The following is an 18,614-nucleotide window of genomic DNA, read 5'->3' on the forward strand; positions in this document are numbered from 1 at the left end:
ACACCGGTGATTAACCCCCCTCCCCCCTTGCCTGAGATGGGTATCACACCTTAACTGAGGTGCAGTACCCTGTGGCGACCAGAGCCTCAGAAGCGCGCCACATAGACACAAGACCATAAGGAATTATTGTAAACAGGGGCATGACGTAGAGCCCTATGGGCCCCCAGATAACTTTTTCTCCTGGGTCCCGCTCCTCATCACCAGCTTATTGTTTGGATTTCGCAGTCACAATGACAGTGATCCTGTATATATAGATAAATGTTAACTCTACATAAACAAAAATCCCTTTTCCCTTTTGTTTCTCTTTTTAATGAGTCATAAATCTTCATTGCAGAAGATAACACACAACCATCTCTGTCTCATGGGTTTCCAGCACCTGCCTCATTTTCCCAGACACCTATATAAATGTTCTAGTGCCATCACCGTTCATAGTGTGCTGGACAGTGATAATCACTCTATTTTGGTAAATAGTAATGGTTCAATGCAATAATAACTCTGCACCTTTGTGCATCAGCATAGTATTACTGCCCATTTGTGCAGGAGTTGTGCCCTTTTGTCTACACCCAGTACTAGTGCCCCATGTGCTTAGATATGGTAGTAGTGCCCCTTGTTTATCTTGTCTACATGCTATGGTAATAGTTATCCACACACTAAGTGCAATCAGCAACCCTTGGGCCCCTTCATGATATTAATGGCTGTTGTGCCTCCACAAAGTGATAGTCATTACTGTGTGCCTCTGCACCATAATAATACCCCCTCCATTCCTCCATATAGTAATGTCCAATTTTCTAATGCTTCCCTTTTGAGTTGTCCCTTTCCCTGTTTGTGCCAATAAAGAAATTATTATAATCACAAGCCATGATGCCACACTGGGCAGTGGGGTGTGAGGGTCTTCTCCCCACAGTCTACTTCTGGAAATATGTTTCTTATGCAGTTACTCTTTAAACCAGCCGTGTGCGTGGTTGATTGTTAGTAGATAAGATATTTGATGCCAGAAGATGGGAATTGAGATGTGAAGTCTTGGCTGAGGCTCGCATTAAATGGCGACCCTTGATCTGTGGAGCAGAAGGCGCGTCCAGGTGGCCTCTCAGCTAAGCAGGGGCACAGAATCCAATGCTTCATGTCTAATTAGAGCTGTAGGAATCTTGTCGCAGAGCATTTGTGCTGCTTCTATTTTCTGTTTTTCTTAAATCCTGTCCTCTACTTTTAACTTTTCTTACCTTTCTCTATGATCCTTTCTTTGCCTCTTTCACCTCTCCTTCCAATTGCAGAAGATTGTAAATGTCCTTCATTCCTGGTTGCCTGAGACATCATGAAGACCAAGAAAAATCATATATTAAAGTGGCTCCTTTTAAAGAGGCAGATGAAATGTAGTTTAAGATATTCTCTGTAAGATATAGGACTGTGGCTTCATAATAACCAAGGCGTCAGACTGAAATGACATTGTTAAGAGTTAACTTTACCTCTCACAAACTCAGACATGACGGGAGGGTGTGTAGGTTTCTACTTGGCTGAACTACATGGGGATTGACGATCAGCTTTACCAATGAGAGAAGATTCTCATTTGGCTGTATCTCCTTCCTATGATGTGGGGCTACTGTTATGTAAATTAATAGATTTCCATTATAAGAATAGAATAATTTGGAGAAGAACATTTATATGTAGCATATATGCTTAGATGATAGTGAAAGTCATTCATTCATCTCTGCTGACATATTTCATTGAAGTCATTAGCCAACATCAGAAATGTTCTTTTTAGGCCTCATTCAGAAATCTTTATATTCCATCCATGTTCTCTCCATGTTCTTTACTGATCGATCATGCACCCGTTATCTATGGCGCTGTTCACATGTCTGATTTTTTTTTACAAGATAGGAGAGGAACGAGCACAAAGAGGGTCTGACCTGTATTACTGTCACAGGGTGACAGAAAAGGGGGGGTAGACTGGCGGGGAGCCCCTATGCTAGCCCTCAGACTAAGCGTACCCTAAGCTTTCCCTCAACCCAGAGGTAGACTTAAAGGTAGCAAGGTCTGGGCCCCTAATGTCTCCCTGTCTCCTGTCCTTGTCCCTGATGGTAAGACCCCCCCTCTACAACCCACCACCCGGGAAGAAGGGCAAGAACAGAAGAAAACAACCCGACCAACAAAGAGAAGGGTAGCAACAAACACTCACCCACACCTAAGACCAACACCAGGGAACTACAAACGGTGTACAGGGAGAGGTAACTAAGGAAAGGAGAATGTAACAAAACAGGCTGCTACAACACACCCAAATGGCAGACAGCAGCAGCGACAGACATATCCTCTCAGCTCCAGGCCTAACTCCAGAATGATCTGAATAACCGGCACCCTCTGCTGTGAGAAGAGGGAGTTTATCCAGACTGGAAGTGGTACTCAGAGAAAACACCTGGGCAAGGTTAATGAGCTTGTTGCTAGCAAGGAGAACTGACATTAACCCTGCAACTGTCAAAAGAAAAACACATTTAATGTGTATGGCCTCAGATGAAAAACGAGAGTCCAGCCTGTGAAAAACCTCAAGAACAGTACACCACGACAGTTACAAGATGAAACCTGATGTACGGTATTGCTCACCTGGACGGACTGTGTCAGACACAGCCACTGGAATGCGCCTAGGATATGCAGCTGCTGCAGCCCCCGTATCGATGATGCTTCAATTAGCCAATGAGAGGAAGACATTAAAAGCCATGCTGCTGTACATAGTGGATAGATGCTGGATCTATGATATGTGACTTTAAGCAATGCGTTTCGGAGCAATTCCCCTTCATCAGGATCATCACATGTGTCCGCAAGTGATCACATTAGGGAGTAGGGTACAGATCGGAATAATTGCTTTTTCTATAGAATTAATTACTAAGCAAAAAATCCGAGTAAATATTAGCAACAGCTTTAGCCAGCAAGTGGCAACCAGCAAATCTCAGTGAGATAAGAAAGATGGCTGCCAGGATCCACCACGGAGCGTGAATTATGAGTCCAGGCAGTGGACGGAGCAGAGCAGGACTTGTCTTCATAGTTCTCTCAATCTCAATAGTGTTTTTGTTTTGTATTTTTGCATATGTGAAAAACCTATGATGCATTGATGGTAAAAACTGATGAAAATCGGATCCAGCACACAGATGAAAAGTGGTCTGTTTCTTGCATATGCAAAAAAATTGTGTGAATTTAGATTGAGACTCCTTATTTACATCTTTATTAAAGGGAATCTGTTAGCAGGTTTTTGTTACCTCATCTGAGAGCAGCATAATGTAAGCAGAGATCCAGAATCCAACTATCCAACTTAGATTACTGGCTGCAGCCGTTCTGACACAATGTGCATTTTTAGCTTTAATCATGTAGCAGAGTCCAGAAGACTGTCACCGCCCGTCACAGCAATGAAAAGGGGCTGGCTGCTCAAACAAACATAACAAATAAAAGATGGGACAGTAACAACAAAGGCATGCCTGAACTTTTTGTCTTAACCCTTACCACATGTTGTTTTCAGCTTATGTAGCAAAAACCTGCTGACAGATTCCCCTTAAGGCTCAAAACGTTGTAAATTTCTACATTTTTAAAGTTCAAGTGACGCACCCACCGGGGCCTCGGGTGACTCGTTACCGAGCTGCGGTTCTGTTTCTGCTGCTGTGACGCCGTTGTGGCTAGGCCCGGTTCCGTGACCCCGGCAGTGTCGTTTAATAAAGTTATAGAGGATGATTGATTTGTGACTCCACCTGTGGTATGCGGCAAGATAGGTGCCGCGCTGCGGGATAGGGACTTTTGGGGCAGATGGTGTTGCAGCTAGGATGGTGTAGCTCTCCACAAGTAGAGCTGGGCCTCAGGGCAGATGGAGGTGGTAGTATTCCATAATGGCGGGTACAGGCGAATAACGGAGCGACTCAGGGATGCAGTCTCAAGGTGTTTACTAACTGTAGCCGGTTACACACATGCCAGGATCCACCATTAGAATGCCGGGATTCACCGTGATGGGATCCAGCAGATCCCGGGTAGTTCAAAGGTCGAGTCTGGTGCACCTTTCAAAAGTGTACCCTTTCCTGGCAGACTCCTGCCCTTACTTCTCCCTCCTGCGTTGCCCCTTCGCTCACTGAACCCTGTATCAGTGCCCGTGAACTCTGTGGGGTGGCGTGAAGCTCTAACCCGTTAGTCCTTGAGGGTCACCTTCCAGCAAATTCGTGTGCAGTGGTAGCTTTGGTGCGCGCAGTCACCTCCCCTGCTAGTTTTGCTAGTTGAGCACGTAGATTATACTCACCTAGACGAGGGACCAGTCCCTGTGTTGCAGCCAAGTCCTTCCACCTTTGGATTATATGCGGAACAAGGCCACGAGAGGTTAGCTCCCATGGTCTCTGGTCTTCAGTGGGTGCCCGTGCTGAGCAGTTACAGGCCATGGGTCTTAACCCCTCTACTGCTCCTCTGACTGAAACTGAAACACTTCACACTGTGTTCCCACTTGTACTGTGTTCCCAATCCTAAGACTCCACCCCTTCAGCCTGGCTTCGGGTATAATCACGCCCTTGCCATGTCTGATGAGGTGTTTCTGAGCCTGGGTCTTGTGCTGTTGTGTGAACCGATGTTGACCTCCTTCTTACCCATGATGAATACTACACCTCTGGCTGAGGTGCAGTACCTTTGTGGCGACTGAAGCCTTAGGGGCGCCACACAAGCATTGTAGCCAAAGTAGATGCTGAAATGGTGCTGTGTTACGGCTGCGTGAAACTGCTCTTCAGTTTCATGCTTAATGAAGGAAATTTTGATCCTTATTATCTACAGCAGTGCAGAATATAGACCCAATCTAATAAATCATTTTAAATATGTATTGAAGAGATATTGGTGAAAATATTGTCTGTTTCCCCAAAACTGTATCTCCATAGATGCTGTATAAATGGCTTTTCCTAGGCCATATACTTTCTCGTCTCCTTACTCTGCCTTTTGCTTTTCAGACACTCTCCTTTGATTTGCACCAGAGACTGTCTGACAATGAGAACACTTCCTCAGCGGTGAGTATAGGATGTGACATTACCAATGTTCTGATGGATCTTTAATCCTATTTCCTTTGCAGTAAGGCTAATGTATTATTACACACTCGTCCTGATATCATTTGCAGATTTTCACTCCAAGGCTGCAAATGCGTTAGGTCTGCTGTGACATTTTGGTGAGATGAAGATGTCACATGCGGTTTTGTATGTTCCACAGTTCATTTCTTAAGACATATTCCGCCTGCAGCTCTTGCTCTATTATCTACCCCTGCCGAGGAATTACATGAGACATTTAAGCAGCTTGCTACCTTCCGGAGTATATCTTTAGTCTCAACATGTTAGTGTTATATTCTTAAGATCTTAAAGTTGTGACCTCCGGAATGCTGGTCAATTGCTGCTATAAAATTCACTTCTATAATTGGCCTAATATGTCATTGCTTAAATTGAGAGTCACATCTGATACTGACTTAATGCTTAAATAAGGTTTTTGTGTTACATGTATATAAAGAAATGGCAGCTAATTTTCCATATATTTGAATTTTCATTATAAAAAACAAACAAAAATAGTAATCCAGCAATTCTCACACTGGCCACTTAAGGCCACTTTACACGCTGCAACATCGCTAGCCGATGCTAGCGATGTCAAGCGTGATAGCACCCGCCTCCATTGTACGGCGGATATTTGGCGATTGCTGCCGTAGCGAACATTATCGCTATGGCAGCATCACACGCACATACCTGCTCTGCGACGCCGCTGTGACCGGCGAACCGCCTCCTTTCTAAGAGGGCAGTTCCTTCAGCGTCACAGCGACGTCACCGAACCGCCGCCCAATAGAAGCGGAGGGGCGGAGATGAGCGGGACGTAACATCCCGCCCACCTTCTTCCTTCCTCATTGCGGCCGGCCACAGGTAAGGTGAGGTTCCTCGTTCCTGCCGTGTCACATATAGCGATGTGTGATGCTACAAGAGCGACAAACAACATTGTACACTGAGCAGCAGCGATATTCGAGAATAGGGGGGCATGTCACCAATGAGCGATTTTGACCGTTTTTGCGACGATTCAAAATTGCTCATTGGTGTCACACGCAAAGACATCGCTAAAGTGACCGGATGTGCGTCACAAATTCCGTGACCCCAATGAGATCGCTTGAGCGATGTCGCAGCGTGTAAAGCGGCCTTTAGGCTTTTTTTAAGCTCATACTTCCTGTTCTTTCAGGAAGAGTTTTCAGCAGGCTTGCTATCAGCAGAGACAGAATTTCAATGACCGATAAAAGAGCTGATAAGGCAGAATCCACCAATCATAATAGGCACTCTCCCCCTCACATTAAAATGACCTTTCTACACTCTTATTAGACACTTTAGTACAAAAATATGGTCAGGATCTGACCATTGATGTAAATCTGGGTATCTGACCATTGTCACTATGTATATTTGTTATTTCCTGGAACAATATGAAGTTAAGAAAGGCCCAGTGGCCAGTGTGAAAATTGCAAAAAAAAATTTAACACAGCTTTTGAAAATTATTTAAAAAAGAAATACATTTAACACAAAAAAACTGACTTAAACAATAGGTTATTTCCTGATGACACAGTCCCTTTAAGACATAGTCCAGAATAGCCAAGAAACTTGGATATTTTTTCTAAACTATATTTTTATTATTATTTTTAGTAACAATAGTACAGATTTCCACATCGATATGACCCTGACTACACTTACCTACCATTGAGAAAGAGGAAAAAAATAGTTCAGTTAGGAATCACAGAAGTTGCATCTAATCTAATGTAATTTCAGATAGTGTGCCAAAATCTTGTAACGTTTTTTTAATACTTTTTTTTACATTTAGACAAAAACCTCTAAACTTCCATCTATCTGCATACGACTGTTCCCTTGTACTACTTCTCCATTAATAACCATCCACCTTCTCTCTTTAGTATCTTTACTTGGTGCGGCAGGAAATGCAAGTTTCCCAGAAGTCTGTGGGCGATTTTTGCAGCTCTCTGAAGCAATATCTTAAAAATGTATCGGGGCACGGAGAATGCTTCCAGTGAGTGCTCTCCATATACTAGGATGTGCGAGAGACTGGTGTTGTGTTTTTTGCAATAATGGACTATGTGTATGTGTAAAGGTGTGGTCCACTGCTCAGCATTAGTGGCCACATTGCTGTAAAACCCATAGAAAAGGCTTTTCTCAAATACCTTGTGTTGTGCATTCTAGCTTTGAGCGGTGCTATTGTGGTCTGCTCATCCCCATCAAGTGATCCCCGGACTCTGTGACCTTTGAGATCCGGTGATGTCACATAAACTTCTAGTTGACCTGACATCACTGAGGTCGGCCCTGGTCTTCCTGAGTGACTGGGCTTTGGGCAGTTTGATCGCTCATCACTGCCCAGCATGTCGCACACTCTCTCCTTCTCTGCAGAGCACCGCAAATGAGAGCGATGCTGGGCTGTGATGAGCGGTGAAACTCCGCCCACAGCTCAGTCACTCATGGAGACTGGGGCCAGCCTTAGTGATGTCAGGTCAACTGGATGTTGACCTGACATCCCCAAATCTCAGAAGTCACGGACCCCAGGGATCACTTGATGGGGATGAGCGGACCGCAATAGCACCACTCAAGAGGCAGAATGTCCTACACATGTTGTTTGAGAAAAGCATTCCTTAGGGCGGCTTTGCACGTTGCGACATTGCACGTGCGATGTCGATGGGGTCAAATCGAAAGTGACGCACATCCGGCGTCGCAGTCGATATCGCAACGTGTAAAACCTTTTTGATACGATGAACGAGCGCAAAAGCGTCGTTATCGTATCATCGCTGCAGCCTCCGACATTTCCATAATGCCGGTGCAGCGACAGGTACGATGTTGTTCCTCGCTCCTGCGGCAGCACACATCGCTGTGTATGAAGCCACAGGAGCGAGGAACTTCACCTTACCTGCCGCCGGCTGCAATGAGAAGGAAGGAGGTGGGCGGGATGTTTACATCCTGCTCATCTCCGCCCCTCCGCTTCAATTGGCCGCCACTGTGGCCGCCCCCCTAAGGAAGGAGGCGGGTCGCCGGCCAGAGGGACGTCGCACGGCAGGTAAGTGCGTGTGAAGCTTCCGTAGCGATAATAATCGCTACGGCAGCTTTTACTAGATATCGCACGTGCGACGGGGGCGGGACTATCGCTGCAGCATCGGTAACACATTGTTACCGATGTCGCAACGTGCAAAGCCCGCCTTAGGAGTTTTACAGCAATGTGGCCACTAATGCTGAGTAGTGAACAACCCCTTCAAGTTGAATTAACTTTGCAGGTCCCTGTAAATTCAACAATTTGTAATTTGATTGGTGCAAACCACCAAAATAATGCCCATCCCCTTTTTACATATTGCAGAAGATTTCATCAGTAACAGAAGGCTAACCTGACCTCAAGTGTGACTGTGTGGGATTCCTCATAATGCCTTGCAGTTTCACATCACCTATCAGGAGGGTCCATCATAGCCAGTATAAAAACTAAGTCGGCAGCTATTTTATCCTGATTTTAGGTTAGTGAGGGTATGTCAGAGCTCACAGCTCAATAGTAGAGATAGGAAGAGAAGGCTCCAAAACATTGCCTAGTTTTGGGGTTTTTTTTAAACTAAACACTGAGAGCCTTATTCTGTGACCCACACCATGATCAGCTGCAATCAGTTAGTGAATCCTGCAGGATCATTACATGGAGAATGAAACATTACACAATACCCACTCAAATAATGGTTCATCCCTGTAAAATATGAGAATGTTGGGTCCTAAAGAGACTCTCAGTAGCTATTGCCCCACTATGTTTTATCCAAAGAAGATAATTTAAAAGGGGATTTCTAAACAAGCCCTTTAAAGTACATATATCAATAAAGATGGACAAATTGATTCACAGGAGTCCAGTCCATCGGTCAGGCCAGTAGTCTCTGCCCACTGGTAGGGAGGCTCGTGAATGTCGTACCCTCCAGGATCCCTGGTGCGGCTTTTGATTAGTTGGGCTGGCATAATGTCATCATGGTGGCAGGATACAGACATGACATTGCTCCAGTCCGGCTAATAAAAACATTTGCCAACGTCTCGACTAGTAGCCAGATACCACTGACTAATTCTCTCATTATGACTAGTACTCATGGAAAAAAAGAGACATAGTACATGAGGAAAGGTCTGCATGAAGTAGTAGAAGCATAAACCATTTGGCAAAATAAATACTATACTAATGTAATGTATCACATCTTGTTTGTGCTTTCCTTAGTGTAACTGCTGTGCGGCTACCGGATACCAATATTTTTATTGTCTATGAGTTTTGGGAGGCGGAGGAGGAGTGGAAGAGGTGAGTAGTGATGTGTGACCTCCACAAGCAAACCTTACAAAGTGCCAATTGGTTTAGTGAAATATTAGGCTACTATATATCTCATAGAAAAAGTGCCTGTCTTACCATTCTGTTAATATAAGTCTCTGGAGCAATAAAATTTAAGTCTGATTGGTTGCGGTTCACAAGGAAACCTTTTGTGAGACCTGATATTCATAGTGTCTGTGTACATGGATGTTCCAATTCTTGGAAATATGAAAGGACTGGGGTCTCTAACTTTTCTATCGCATAGGATTGTTTGTGTTTTGAACCCTTTGATGGAGCTGCAGCGCTCAACAATCAGTTCTATTCATTTTAGGTAGAAAGTAGTAGACAATCAATGTCAATATATTCCACTCATCTGTCTTTATACAGGCATCTTCAGAGTGGACCCTGTAAAAAGTTCCAGCATGTAAAGGTGGATACACTGACCCAACCAGAATCCATCTCCACAATGTTTGTGCCAGGTAATTCCCGTGACTTTGTATCACACTTGAGAAAAAAGGGTACATCCCACAAAGGTATGCCATTGTTGTACCTCCCTACGCATAGGCAAATATATGCGCAAAAGATCTCTTCCTGCAACAGCTTCATGATCTGAGAAAGCAGACAAGTATGCTTGGAAGGGAAAGTATATCAAAGAATTAGTGAAACCTGTACAGTTATGTTCAAAATAATAGCAATGTGTTTAAAAAAAAAATGAGAAAACTTCAATTCTCATAATAGCACTGGGAGCGGCACATTCAATATCATATGAAAACATGAACAAAATATCATTTTTTAAACTGAAAGTGAGGAAAAATGGATAATACGCTGTTCAAACAATAGCGTCAGCATATTCATTTACAAACTCGAATGCTTACAGTGTAAACTGAAATGTATTTGCAGACTTACCTTTTCTGCAAATCACTGAACTAATATATATTGTATCACTTATTTCTGATAACCGCTTTACATCGGTGTGGCATGGAGTCAACTAACAGCTGATACCTCCAAACTGATATTCCAGCCCCAGCTGACCGGACTATATTCCACAGTTCTTTTATATTTTTAGGTTTTGTATTAAAAACAGCATTTTTTATGTCAAATTGTCAATTGGATTGAGGTCTGAGAATTGGGCTGGCCATTTCATTACATTAAACTGGCTGATCTGGAACTAGGATGTTGTTGCTTGCTGATGTGATTGGGGCTGTAGTCCTGCTGAAACACTAATTTCAAGGGCATTTCTTTGGTATAATGGCAACCTGACCTCTTCCAGTATTTGATATATTCAGACTGGTCCTAGGTGCCTGGTATGCAATAAATGAACCCAACTCAAGTATGAGAAACATACCAAACCATTCTGCTTGCACCTCCATATTTTACAGTCTTCACCATATACTGTGGCTGAATTAAGTATTTATGGGTAATCTCACAAACTATCTTCTACCTTTAGACCCAATAAGAACAAACATTTTTTCTGCAATGGTACTTTGTGAGGAATTCTTGTAAAAAGTTTACAAAACCCTAGTACATGCCCTTAGTATCTCACGCCTGGACTATTGTAAACTCCTGCTCTGTGGCCTCCCTACTAACAGTCTTGCACCCCTACAATCTATTTTAAATTATACTGCCCAACTAATCTACCTGTCACCCCGCTACTCCCTGACCTCTTCTCTCTACCAATCGCTTCCCATTGCCCAACGACTGCAGTTCAAAACCCGAACCATAACCTACAAAGCCATCCACAACCTGTCTCCTCCTTACATCTGTGACCTAGTCTTCTGATAATTACCTCCACATAACTTTCAATCCTCACAAGATCTCCTTCTTTACTCCCCTCTCATCTCCTCTTCCCACCATCGCATCCAAGATTTCTCCCGTGCCTCCCCCATACTCTGGAATGCTCTGCCACAACATATCAGACTCTTGCCAATCTTGACAAGCTTCAAAAGAAACCTGAAGACCCACCTCTTTCGACAAGCCTACAACCTGCCGTAACCCTCAGTCTGATATAGCGCTGCAAGACTATCTCTACCCTCACCCACTGTATCCTCACCTATCACTTGTAGACTGTGAGCCCTCGCGGGCAGGGTCCTCTCTCCTCCTGTACCAGTCTGTACCTTGTTTTGTTTATGATTATTATACTTGTCCCTACTATGTGTACCCCCTTTTCACATGTAATGCGCCTTGAGATAAATGGTGCTATAATAATAAATAATAAAAATAGTTTGTTTTCATGTAGGCAACTTCTAAGGGTTGCAGGAGTAATAGGCAACTAAAGATATTCTTTGGTCTCCCTGGAGCTGATCATTGGAGGATTCTTTGCCATTCTTATTATTCTATGATCTATGCTGATGGTAGTATTTCTCTTCCTACCATATGTTTCTGGTTTTGTTTGATGCTTTAAAACATTGGAAATCTTTTTAGCGGAGTAGCCAATTATTTTCTGCACTTCCTTATATGTTTTTCGTCTCCAAACAACTTCTTAACCAAAGTTCTTTTTCCTTCGGCACAATGTCTTGAACGACCCATTTTACTCACTGAGTAAGGGCTAAAACCAGCAGATACATTTGCTGCCCCGCTTTGTAAAATAAGGGGCATAATTGACACCTGCTTCTTCACAGAATAAATAACCTCACTAATTGAGCTCCGCAATGCTTTTAAATTAGAACAACCTCCTTTTCATGAAAAGAGTCAATTACACCCAGGTAGTAGGCTTGCAAGTCATTACTGTTGATTCTGTTGGTTGCCCATTACTCGACTACACTTGCCATGGATTTTTTGTCATGTTGTATGATCTTTTCTGCTAAAAACAGTAATTAAAAACATCAGTGATGTTAGACCGCTGTTATTTTGCAAAAAACTGTATAATTACTGGCAATTCCACCTCTAGGACACCCATAATTTCCAGAACATGTTTGACCACTGCTCTTAACCATCTCTGAAGAACCTAAGAATCGGGATTTTTTTACACCCCCCTCTAAAAATTATTGGTAGGACCCCCAGAAAACATGTCCCGTACATAGATTATGATTTTGGGCATGGGAGGGGGGTTAGGCTAAGACCTGCAAATAGACTTTTATTTAGTCACAAATGAGTCCACAGCACTGACATATGTATTATCGCTCCTCCTGAGAATAGGACATGATATGCGGAAAATGGGTACCTCCTTTGTCCAATTTCACAGATCACATTTTACACCAGTTTTCACTTGCCTTTTTTACTTTTTAAGTATTTGCAGTAATAAAAGTCAAAATGATATTGTAATCTAGTTTAAGGCCTGTAGATTTGCTTACCAAGATTATCTAGCCACAAACTGTTCTCCTTTAGGAATATGAGCAGCCAATGTAAAGGGGACAGCTACCCATGAAGACATTTAGTTAGTGCTTACGACATGGAGCTGTATCACACAGATATAACTGTTGAATGAAGACTCCGTCACTATAATCCATTCTAAGCCTAAGGGCCTCCTCTAGAGATGTGCCTCTAGTCCTCTGTAGCCCCGAGCTGTACAATAGGAAATTATTGTAAGTCTCCAATCATAATGACTTTTGTTTCTTATTCCAGCTGCCTGGTGCACCCTTGGTTGAGATTGGCTGTGCCACTTGTGAAGTTGTCCAGAGTCTGGCTGTGTCATCGTTGGCTCTCTGAGCATTCTGTTTCCATCTTACCAGGAGGCTTCGAAAACCTTCTAGATGAGATGTGTCTCCTTCTGATGACTTTTGTTCCAAGTGCTGTCTCTTAAATCCACATGATGGGGAATGTATTTGCTTGTCAAAAAGGGAAACCTTATTGCAACCGATATCCCACTTTTGAAATGCCTCAAAACATATATTTAGCCTAAGGACCTTTGAGAAGCAAGAGAACCTAGGGAATATCTGGTGGCTAATAAACTAAGTCCGTAGTACAGATCATCTCTCTTGTGCATGCGTTATCAAACCTCTTGGATTTGTGCATTACCATTGTTGTAGATAGTTTTGCCTTCCAAAAGAAATTTTAGAGTAGAGAATATATTACACAGAAAAACAAGGAAGCCAGCTGGAAATATTGGCTCCATACATTGCTGGTATAGAATGTTGTATAAAATTGTTTTTCTTTGGTTCAGGTGTACCATCTGTGGATCTTCTATGGTTCCACTGGACTCATCCCATGATGTATGGTTAGACTTGGAGCTAATACAGCAGCTGGAACTAAATAAAGAAGTTCTTTTTTTCCCCCGGAATGATTAATATGCATAAATTTAGATTTTATTTCTCTCCCAATGTCATGTTTGATATTCTATAACTGATCACTATCCATATAGGTTTTATTAGTACAATGCAAGTTGCTAGAAAATGTTATTCCAAAGGAATTCTATATGATAGGATATGTAAAGCCAAGATCATACCCAATAAAAGTCTTGACAGTACCTTGTATTCCCTCATTTGTTTCATAATGACTGGAAAAGAGAATGATACTCAGATGTCTCAGCATCAGGGGATTTGTTGCTTTATATTTGGGAGAAACCCTAATGTTGGATGGATGGGTTCACTCAATGGCCACACCATATGCAGGTCAATGGTTTATGGAGAAGAGTGCCATACTCTTATAATACTTGCATACAGTGTGTGAAATACGTATTGAACACGGCAACAATTTTCTAAGTAAATATATTTTGAAAAGGTGCTATTCACATTAATTTTTTCCAGATGTCGGGAACAACCCATCCAATCCACACAGTAAAAGAAAATCAACATTTGGTGTCTATAAATCAAGTTATGTGAGAGTTTTTTTACTTTATGCCAAATTCATGAATCATGTGCCCCATTTTGAAAAATTTGGTGCCAAAAATGGCAATTAATACCTTAAGACACAATAAAAAGTGGCTTAAAAGAAAAAAGGCAAATGATGAAATGGGACCATATTGTTTCAAGTTTCCACTTTTTCAAAGTGTCGGGGTTGTCACAAAAAAGTCATAAATTTTTGTGGCTTTTATAAGCCAGATTTCAAGCATAAAATGTATCATGCACATGTAGCATCCACTGTATACTTCTATGGAGAAGACCAAAAGTGGGCAAATGTCTTCTTCACAAAAATAAAGCAAATCATACTAAAAAAAAAAACCAAAACACCAAACCATTTATCTCTACAAGCAATTTAAAGGGAATCTGTCACCAGGTTTTTGCCATGTTATCTGAAGACAGCATGCTCTAGGGGTTAAAACAGAGATTTCAGCTAGGCATCTCTTATCACACTGTGCAGTTGTTTACCTGTAGTGTTTGTTTTAGCTTCACGAGATTACTGCCAGACTAGGTCAACTAGTTTAGCTCACATTCTGCTTTGATTAGCAGCTCACTGTCCATAGACATTGCATATAGATAGCCTGGTATGGCGGGAGACAGCTTTCTCAGCCTTGCTGTTTTGCTAAATCTACAAACTGTTTCAGAACTGCTGCACCCAGTAAACTGATACATTGTTGGATTATGAGTGTCCTACATTATGCTGTTCTCAGTAAGGTAGCAAAACCTGCTGACAGATTCCCTTTAACTCTTATTCCTCTCTTCAGAGTATGATGATCAATCAAAGAGTCCTATGTACTGTATTCCAGGATGATATACTGGTGAAAACCACAATTTAACCTGTTAAAGAAGAAGAAAATATATAATAAAATTCTATTGATAAAGATATTTAAAGGGAATCTGTCATCATCAGGTCTTTGCTTCCTCATCTGAGTACAGTAATTATACTGTATGAGAAGAGACTTTATATCCGAAGATGTATCACTTTTTGTCACAGCTGCTGCACCCTGTAAACTGACTTCCTAGGGTTCGCTAACACTGGCGTGTGCTATCGGAAAGTACTCCTCTGAGTTATATAATGGCTACTTGCTCCAATGTTTTACTATGGAGCAGTGTCTACTAGCTGTTTTGTCAGAGTATATCGGATGGCACGTACTTATTCAAGTCAATGGGTGCATGTAAAATATCGGACTGCACTCAGATGTCATCCGACCTCAGTCCAATATATGATGGCACAGACAATGGAGAATTAAGTTCTCCACACCTGTGCTCTGACTCTCGCATGTGAGAATTGGAGCGCAGCGGAAGGACACTGAGCTCAAATCTGCTACGAGAGCTAGCAGTGTCATTTGCATAATTCATCTGATTTTTTTGCATCAGATACAGTGTGAGCATACCCTTAAGGTGGCTTTACACGCTACAATATCGTTAATGTTTTATCGTCGGGGTCACGTTGTTAGTGACGCACATCCGGCGTCATTAACGATATCGCAGCGTGTGACACTTACCAGTGACCTTAAGCGACCTCAAAAATGGTGAAAATCGTTCACCATGGAGAGGTCGTCCCAAACTCAAAAATCGGTAAGGGTTGTTTATCCATGTTGTTCATCGCTCATGCGGCAGCACACATCGCTATGTGTGACACCGCAGGAGCGAGGAACGTCTCCTTACCTGCCACCGGCCGCAATGCGGAAGGAAGAAGGTGGGTGGGATGTTACGTCCCACTCATCTCCGCCCCTCCGCTTTGATTGGCCGACCGCATAGTGATGTTGCGGTGACGCCGAACGTCCCTCCCCCTTGAGGGGGGAGGGATTGTTTGGCAGTCACAGCGACGACGACGACCAGGTAAGTGCGTGTGACGCTGCCGTAGCGATAAAGTTCGCGGCGGCAGCGATCACACGATATCACATGGGCGACGGGGGTGGGTGCTTACACGCTCGATATCGCTAGAAATTGCTAGCAATATCGTAGCGTGTAAAGCCACCTTTAGATGTGGCAGAGCTCAGAAAGCCCACACCACACCTGTCTGTGTACATTGTATATTGACAGTGAGCTGCTTATCAGGAGGGAAAATGGGCTGCAACTGCTCAGGAAGTCTGTAGTCTTGGCAATGATAATCCTGTAGTAATAAAGACTTCATTTTGTGGAAACAGCACACAGCCTAATAAGAAAAACTGCCCTTACATCATGCGGTCTTCAGAATACATAGCAAAAACCTGCTGACAGATTCCCTTTAAAAGTAATAGATTTCAAAATGCAGTGATACGAACAATTTTGAAAAAAAGTTTTTATTGTGAAAAGTAGTAAAACATTAAAAGACAAATTGGGTATGGCTATAATAATAACAACTTCAGGAATAAAGTTTTATAGGACACACCTCAAGGCATACGCTGTAAACAAAGCCAAATAAAATGATGATTTGGTTTTTTATTCTTCCATTCTAGTTTTAAAAAAAGGTATTAAAGAGAATTTGGCCTCGCAAAGTTCCTAAAATGTGAACTTAATTCGTGTTTTTCATTTGCTGCTTGTTGTACCAAAGCACAGAATTGAGAACCAAAAATTGGTAAGATAAAAGATGGAAATTCACTTGAAGGTCATTTGTATGCGGATTGCAACAGATTCCTCAATCCACTATATTTGATTTAGAAGATTGTGCATATGAACAAGTGTGTTGATCAGTTTAATATAGTCATTTATCAGGGTGTTTTCTCCTAAAACCTGCAGAAAGCCATTAGCCTGGCTTCTATATTGTTCCGATATTGTTCTTTTCATCCTTTCTACTAGGACTACCATTAACGCCACATTACATCTATCATCCATGCATTTTCCTGTAGGAAATAGATGATGTCGCATCAGAAGAAATAAACCAATTTCATCTTTTAGGAGGATAAAAAGTTAAATAAAATGCAGCAAAATACAGCGGTGACATGTCAGAACTTGTGCAGAAGCTCCATGACTGCAATGGTCGTACTCTGTCCAAAGATAAAAGCTCCGCAGAGAACAGAGATGATCCCCCAGGCGATGAGGCACGATCTACACATAGGAGACATTGTAGAAGATGTTAGAAATATTTTTTTTCTACTAGCCACAAAATATTACACAACAAAGGAAATGTGTCAGCAGGTTTTTGCTATTTAATTTGAGAGGCGCATAATGTATGGGCAGAGAGCCTGATTCCAGGGATGTGCTGTAGTTTTAATAAAAATCTGTGTTTTATCAGCAGGAGATCTGCACTGCTGAACCACATGTCTGGTGCAGTCCAGTCTGGCTGATCTGAGTTACCCCGCCTCCACCACTGATTGGCAGCTTGCTCACAATGCAACAGGAAGTTGCCAATCAGGGGTGTGAGCGGGGTTATACACAGAGCTCTGCTACATCAACAAAACAGGGATTCTATTAAAACTGCCCTCCAGTAAGTGACATGAAGTGACATGATTGGAATCAGGCTCTCTGTTCCTACATCATGCTGCTGTTGGATTCCATAGCGAAAACCTGCTGCCTGATTTCATTTAGTTCATCCTGCAGTCCACTATCTACTGAAATACATAGAGGCTGTAGAAGCCAAACAATATATCATTTGTAGTGAAAGCCTATTGCAAATGTTTTTGAGGATAAGAAAAGCCACAAAGTTGTCTATATCCATATTGTTAACCCATTCATGACATGGAAATTTTCAGTTTTTTTCACTTTTGTCATTTCTTCCAAGAGCCTTAACTTTATTTTTCTTGTGGAGATAACAGTATGAGGGACAAACATTCAAACTGTGGCAAAACAGCAGAAAGCGCAATTCTGCACTTTTTATTTACAGTGTTCATTCTTCAGGTCAGTACGAATATGGCAATACCAAACATGATACGGCAATACCAAACATGGCTGGAAGCGCTCGATGCAAGTCTATGAGAACGAGGCTCTTGTATGGAGTTGTGACCTCAGGAGCGCTCCATGAAATACTGGAGCAGCTGGCAAGTAACAAATACCTGGAGACTGACCAGAGTGGTGGCAATAGAAGGTGAAGCTGCTGGAAGGTATCAGACAGGGGGCTTAGATTTAACCTCTTAGGCGGGCTTTGCACACTACGACGTCGCAGGTGCGATGTCGGTGGGGTCAAATTAAAAATGACGTACTTCCGGCATCGCATGCGACATCGTAGTGTGTAAAGGCTCGATGATACGATTAACGAGCGCAAAAGCGTCGTAATCGTATCATCGGTGCAGCGTCGGCTTAATCCATAATTACGGTGACGCGACGGTCCGATGTTGTTCCTCGCTACTGCGGCAGCACACATCGCAGTGTGTGAAGTCGCAGAAGCGAGGAACATCTCCTACCGGCGTCACCGCGGCTTCCGTAGGATATGCGGAAGGAAGGAGGTGGGCGGGATGTATACATCCCGCTCATATCCGCCCCTCTGCTCCTATTGGCCGCCTGCCGTGACATCGCTGTGACGCAGCACGACCCGCCCCCTGCCAGAGCGACGGTCGCAGGGCAGGTGAGTGCATGTGAAGCTGGCGTAGCGATAATTTTCGCTAC

General features: G+C 42.8%; 2 protein-coding genes across 2 annotated transcripts in view; one reads left to right on the forward strand and one right to left on the reverse strand.

Moving 5' to 3' along the window:
- NECAB2 (N-terminal EF-hand calcium binding protein 2) overlaps positions 1-13,717 on the forward strand; it is a 397,380-nt gene extending 383,663 nt beyond the window's left edge. Inside the window, exons 9-13 of the mRNA XM_075325697.1 lie at positions 4,950-5,006; positions 6,917-7,029; positions 9,232-9,309; positions 9,703-9,794; positions 12,877-13,717. Coding sequence (XP_075181812.1) covers positions 4,950-5,006; positions 6,917-7,029; positions 9,232-9,309; positions 9,703-9,794; positions 12,877-12,899 — 363 coding nt within the window. The 3' untranslated portion in view covers positions 12,900-13,717. The remainder of the gene's footprint in view (positions 1-4,949; positions 5,007-6,916; positions 7,030-9,231; positions 9,310-9,702; positions 9,795-12,876) is intronic.
- A 2,792-nt stretch (positions 13,718-16,509) lies between these two features.
- The window catches only part of SLC38A8 (solute carrier family 38 member 8), a 123,751-nt gene continuing 121,646 nt past the window's right edge, over positions 16,510-18,614 (reverse strand). Inside the window, exon 10 of the mRNA XM_075326699.1 lies at positions 16,510-17,120. Within this exon, the coding sequence (XP_075182814.1) occupies positions 17,018-17,120 (103 nt within the window). The 3' untranslated portion in view covers positions 16,510-17,017. The remainder of the gene's footprint in view (positions 17,121-18,614) is intronic.

Source organism: Anomaloglossus baeobatrachus, chromosome 10, assembly GCF_048569485.1.
Source record: "Anomaloglossus baeobatrachus isolate aAnoBae1 chromosome 10, aAnoBae1.hap1, whole genome shotgun sequence".
In the NCBI taxonomy this organism is placed as follows: Eukaryota; Metazoa; Chordata; class Amphibia; order Anura; family Aromobatidae; genus Anomaloglossus; species Anomaloglossus baeobatrachus.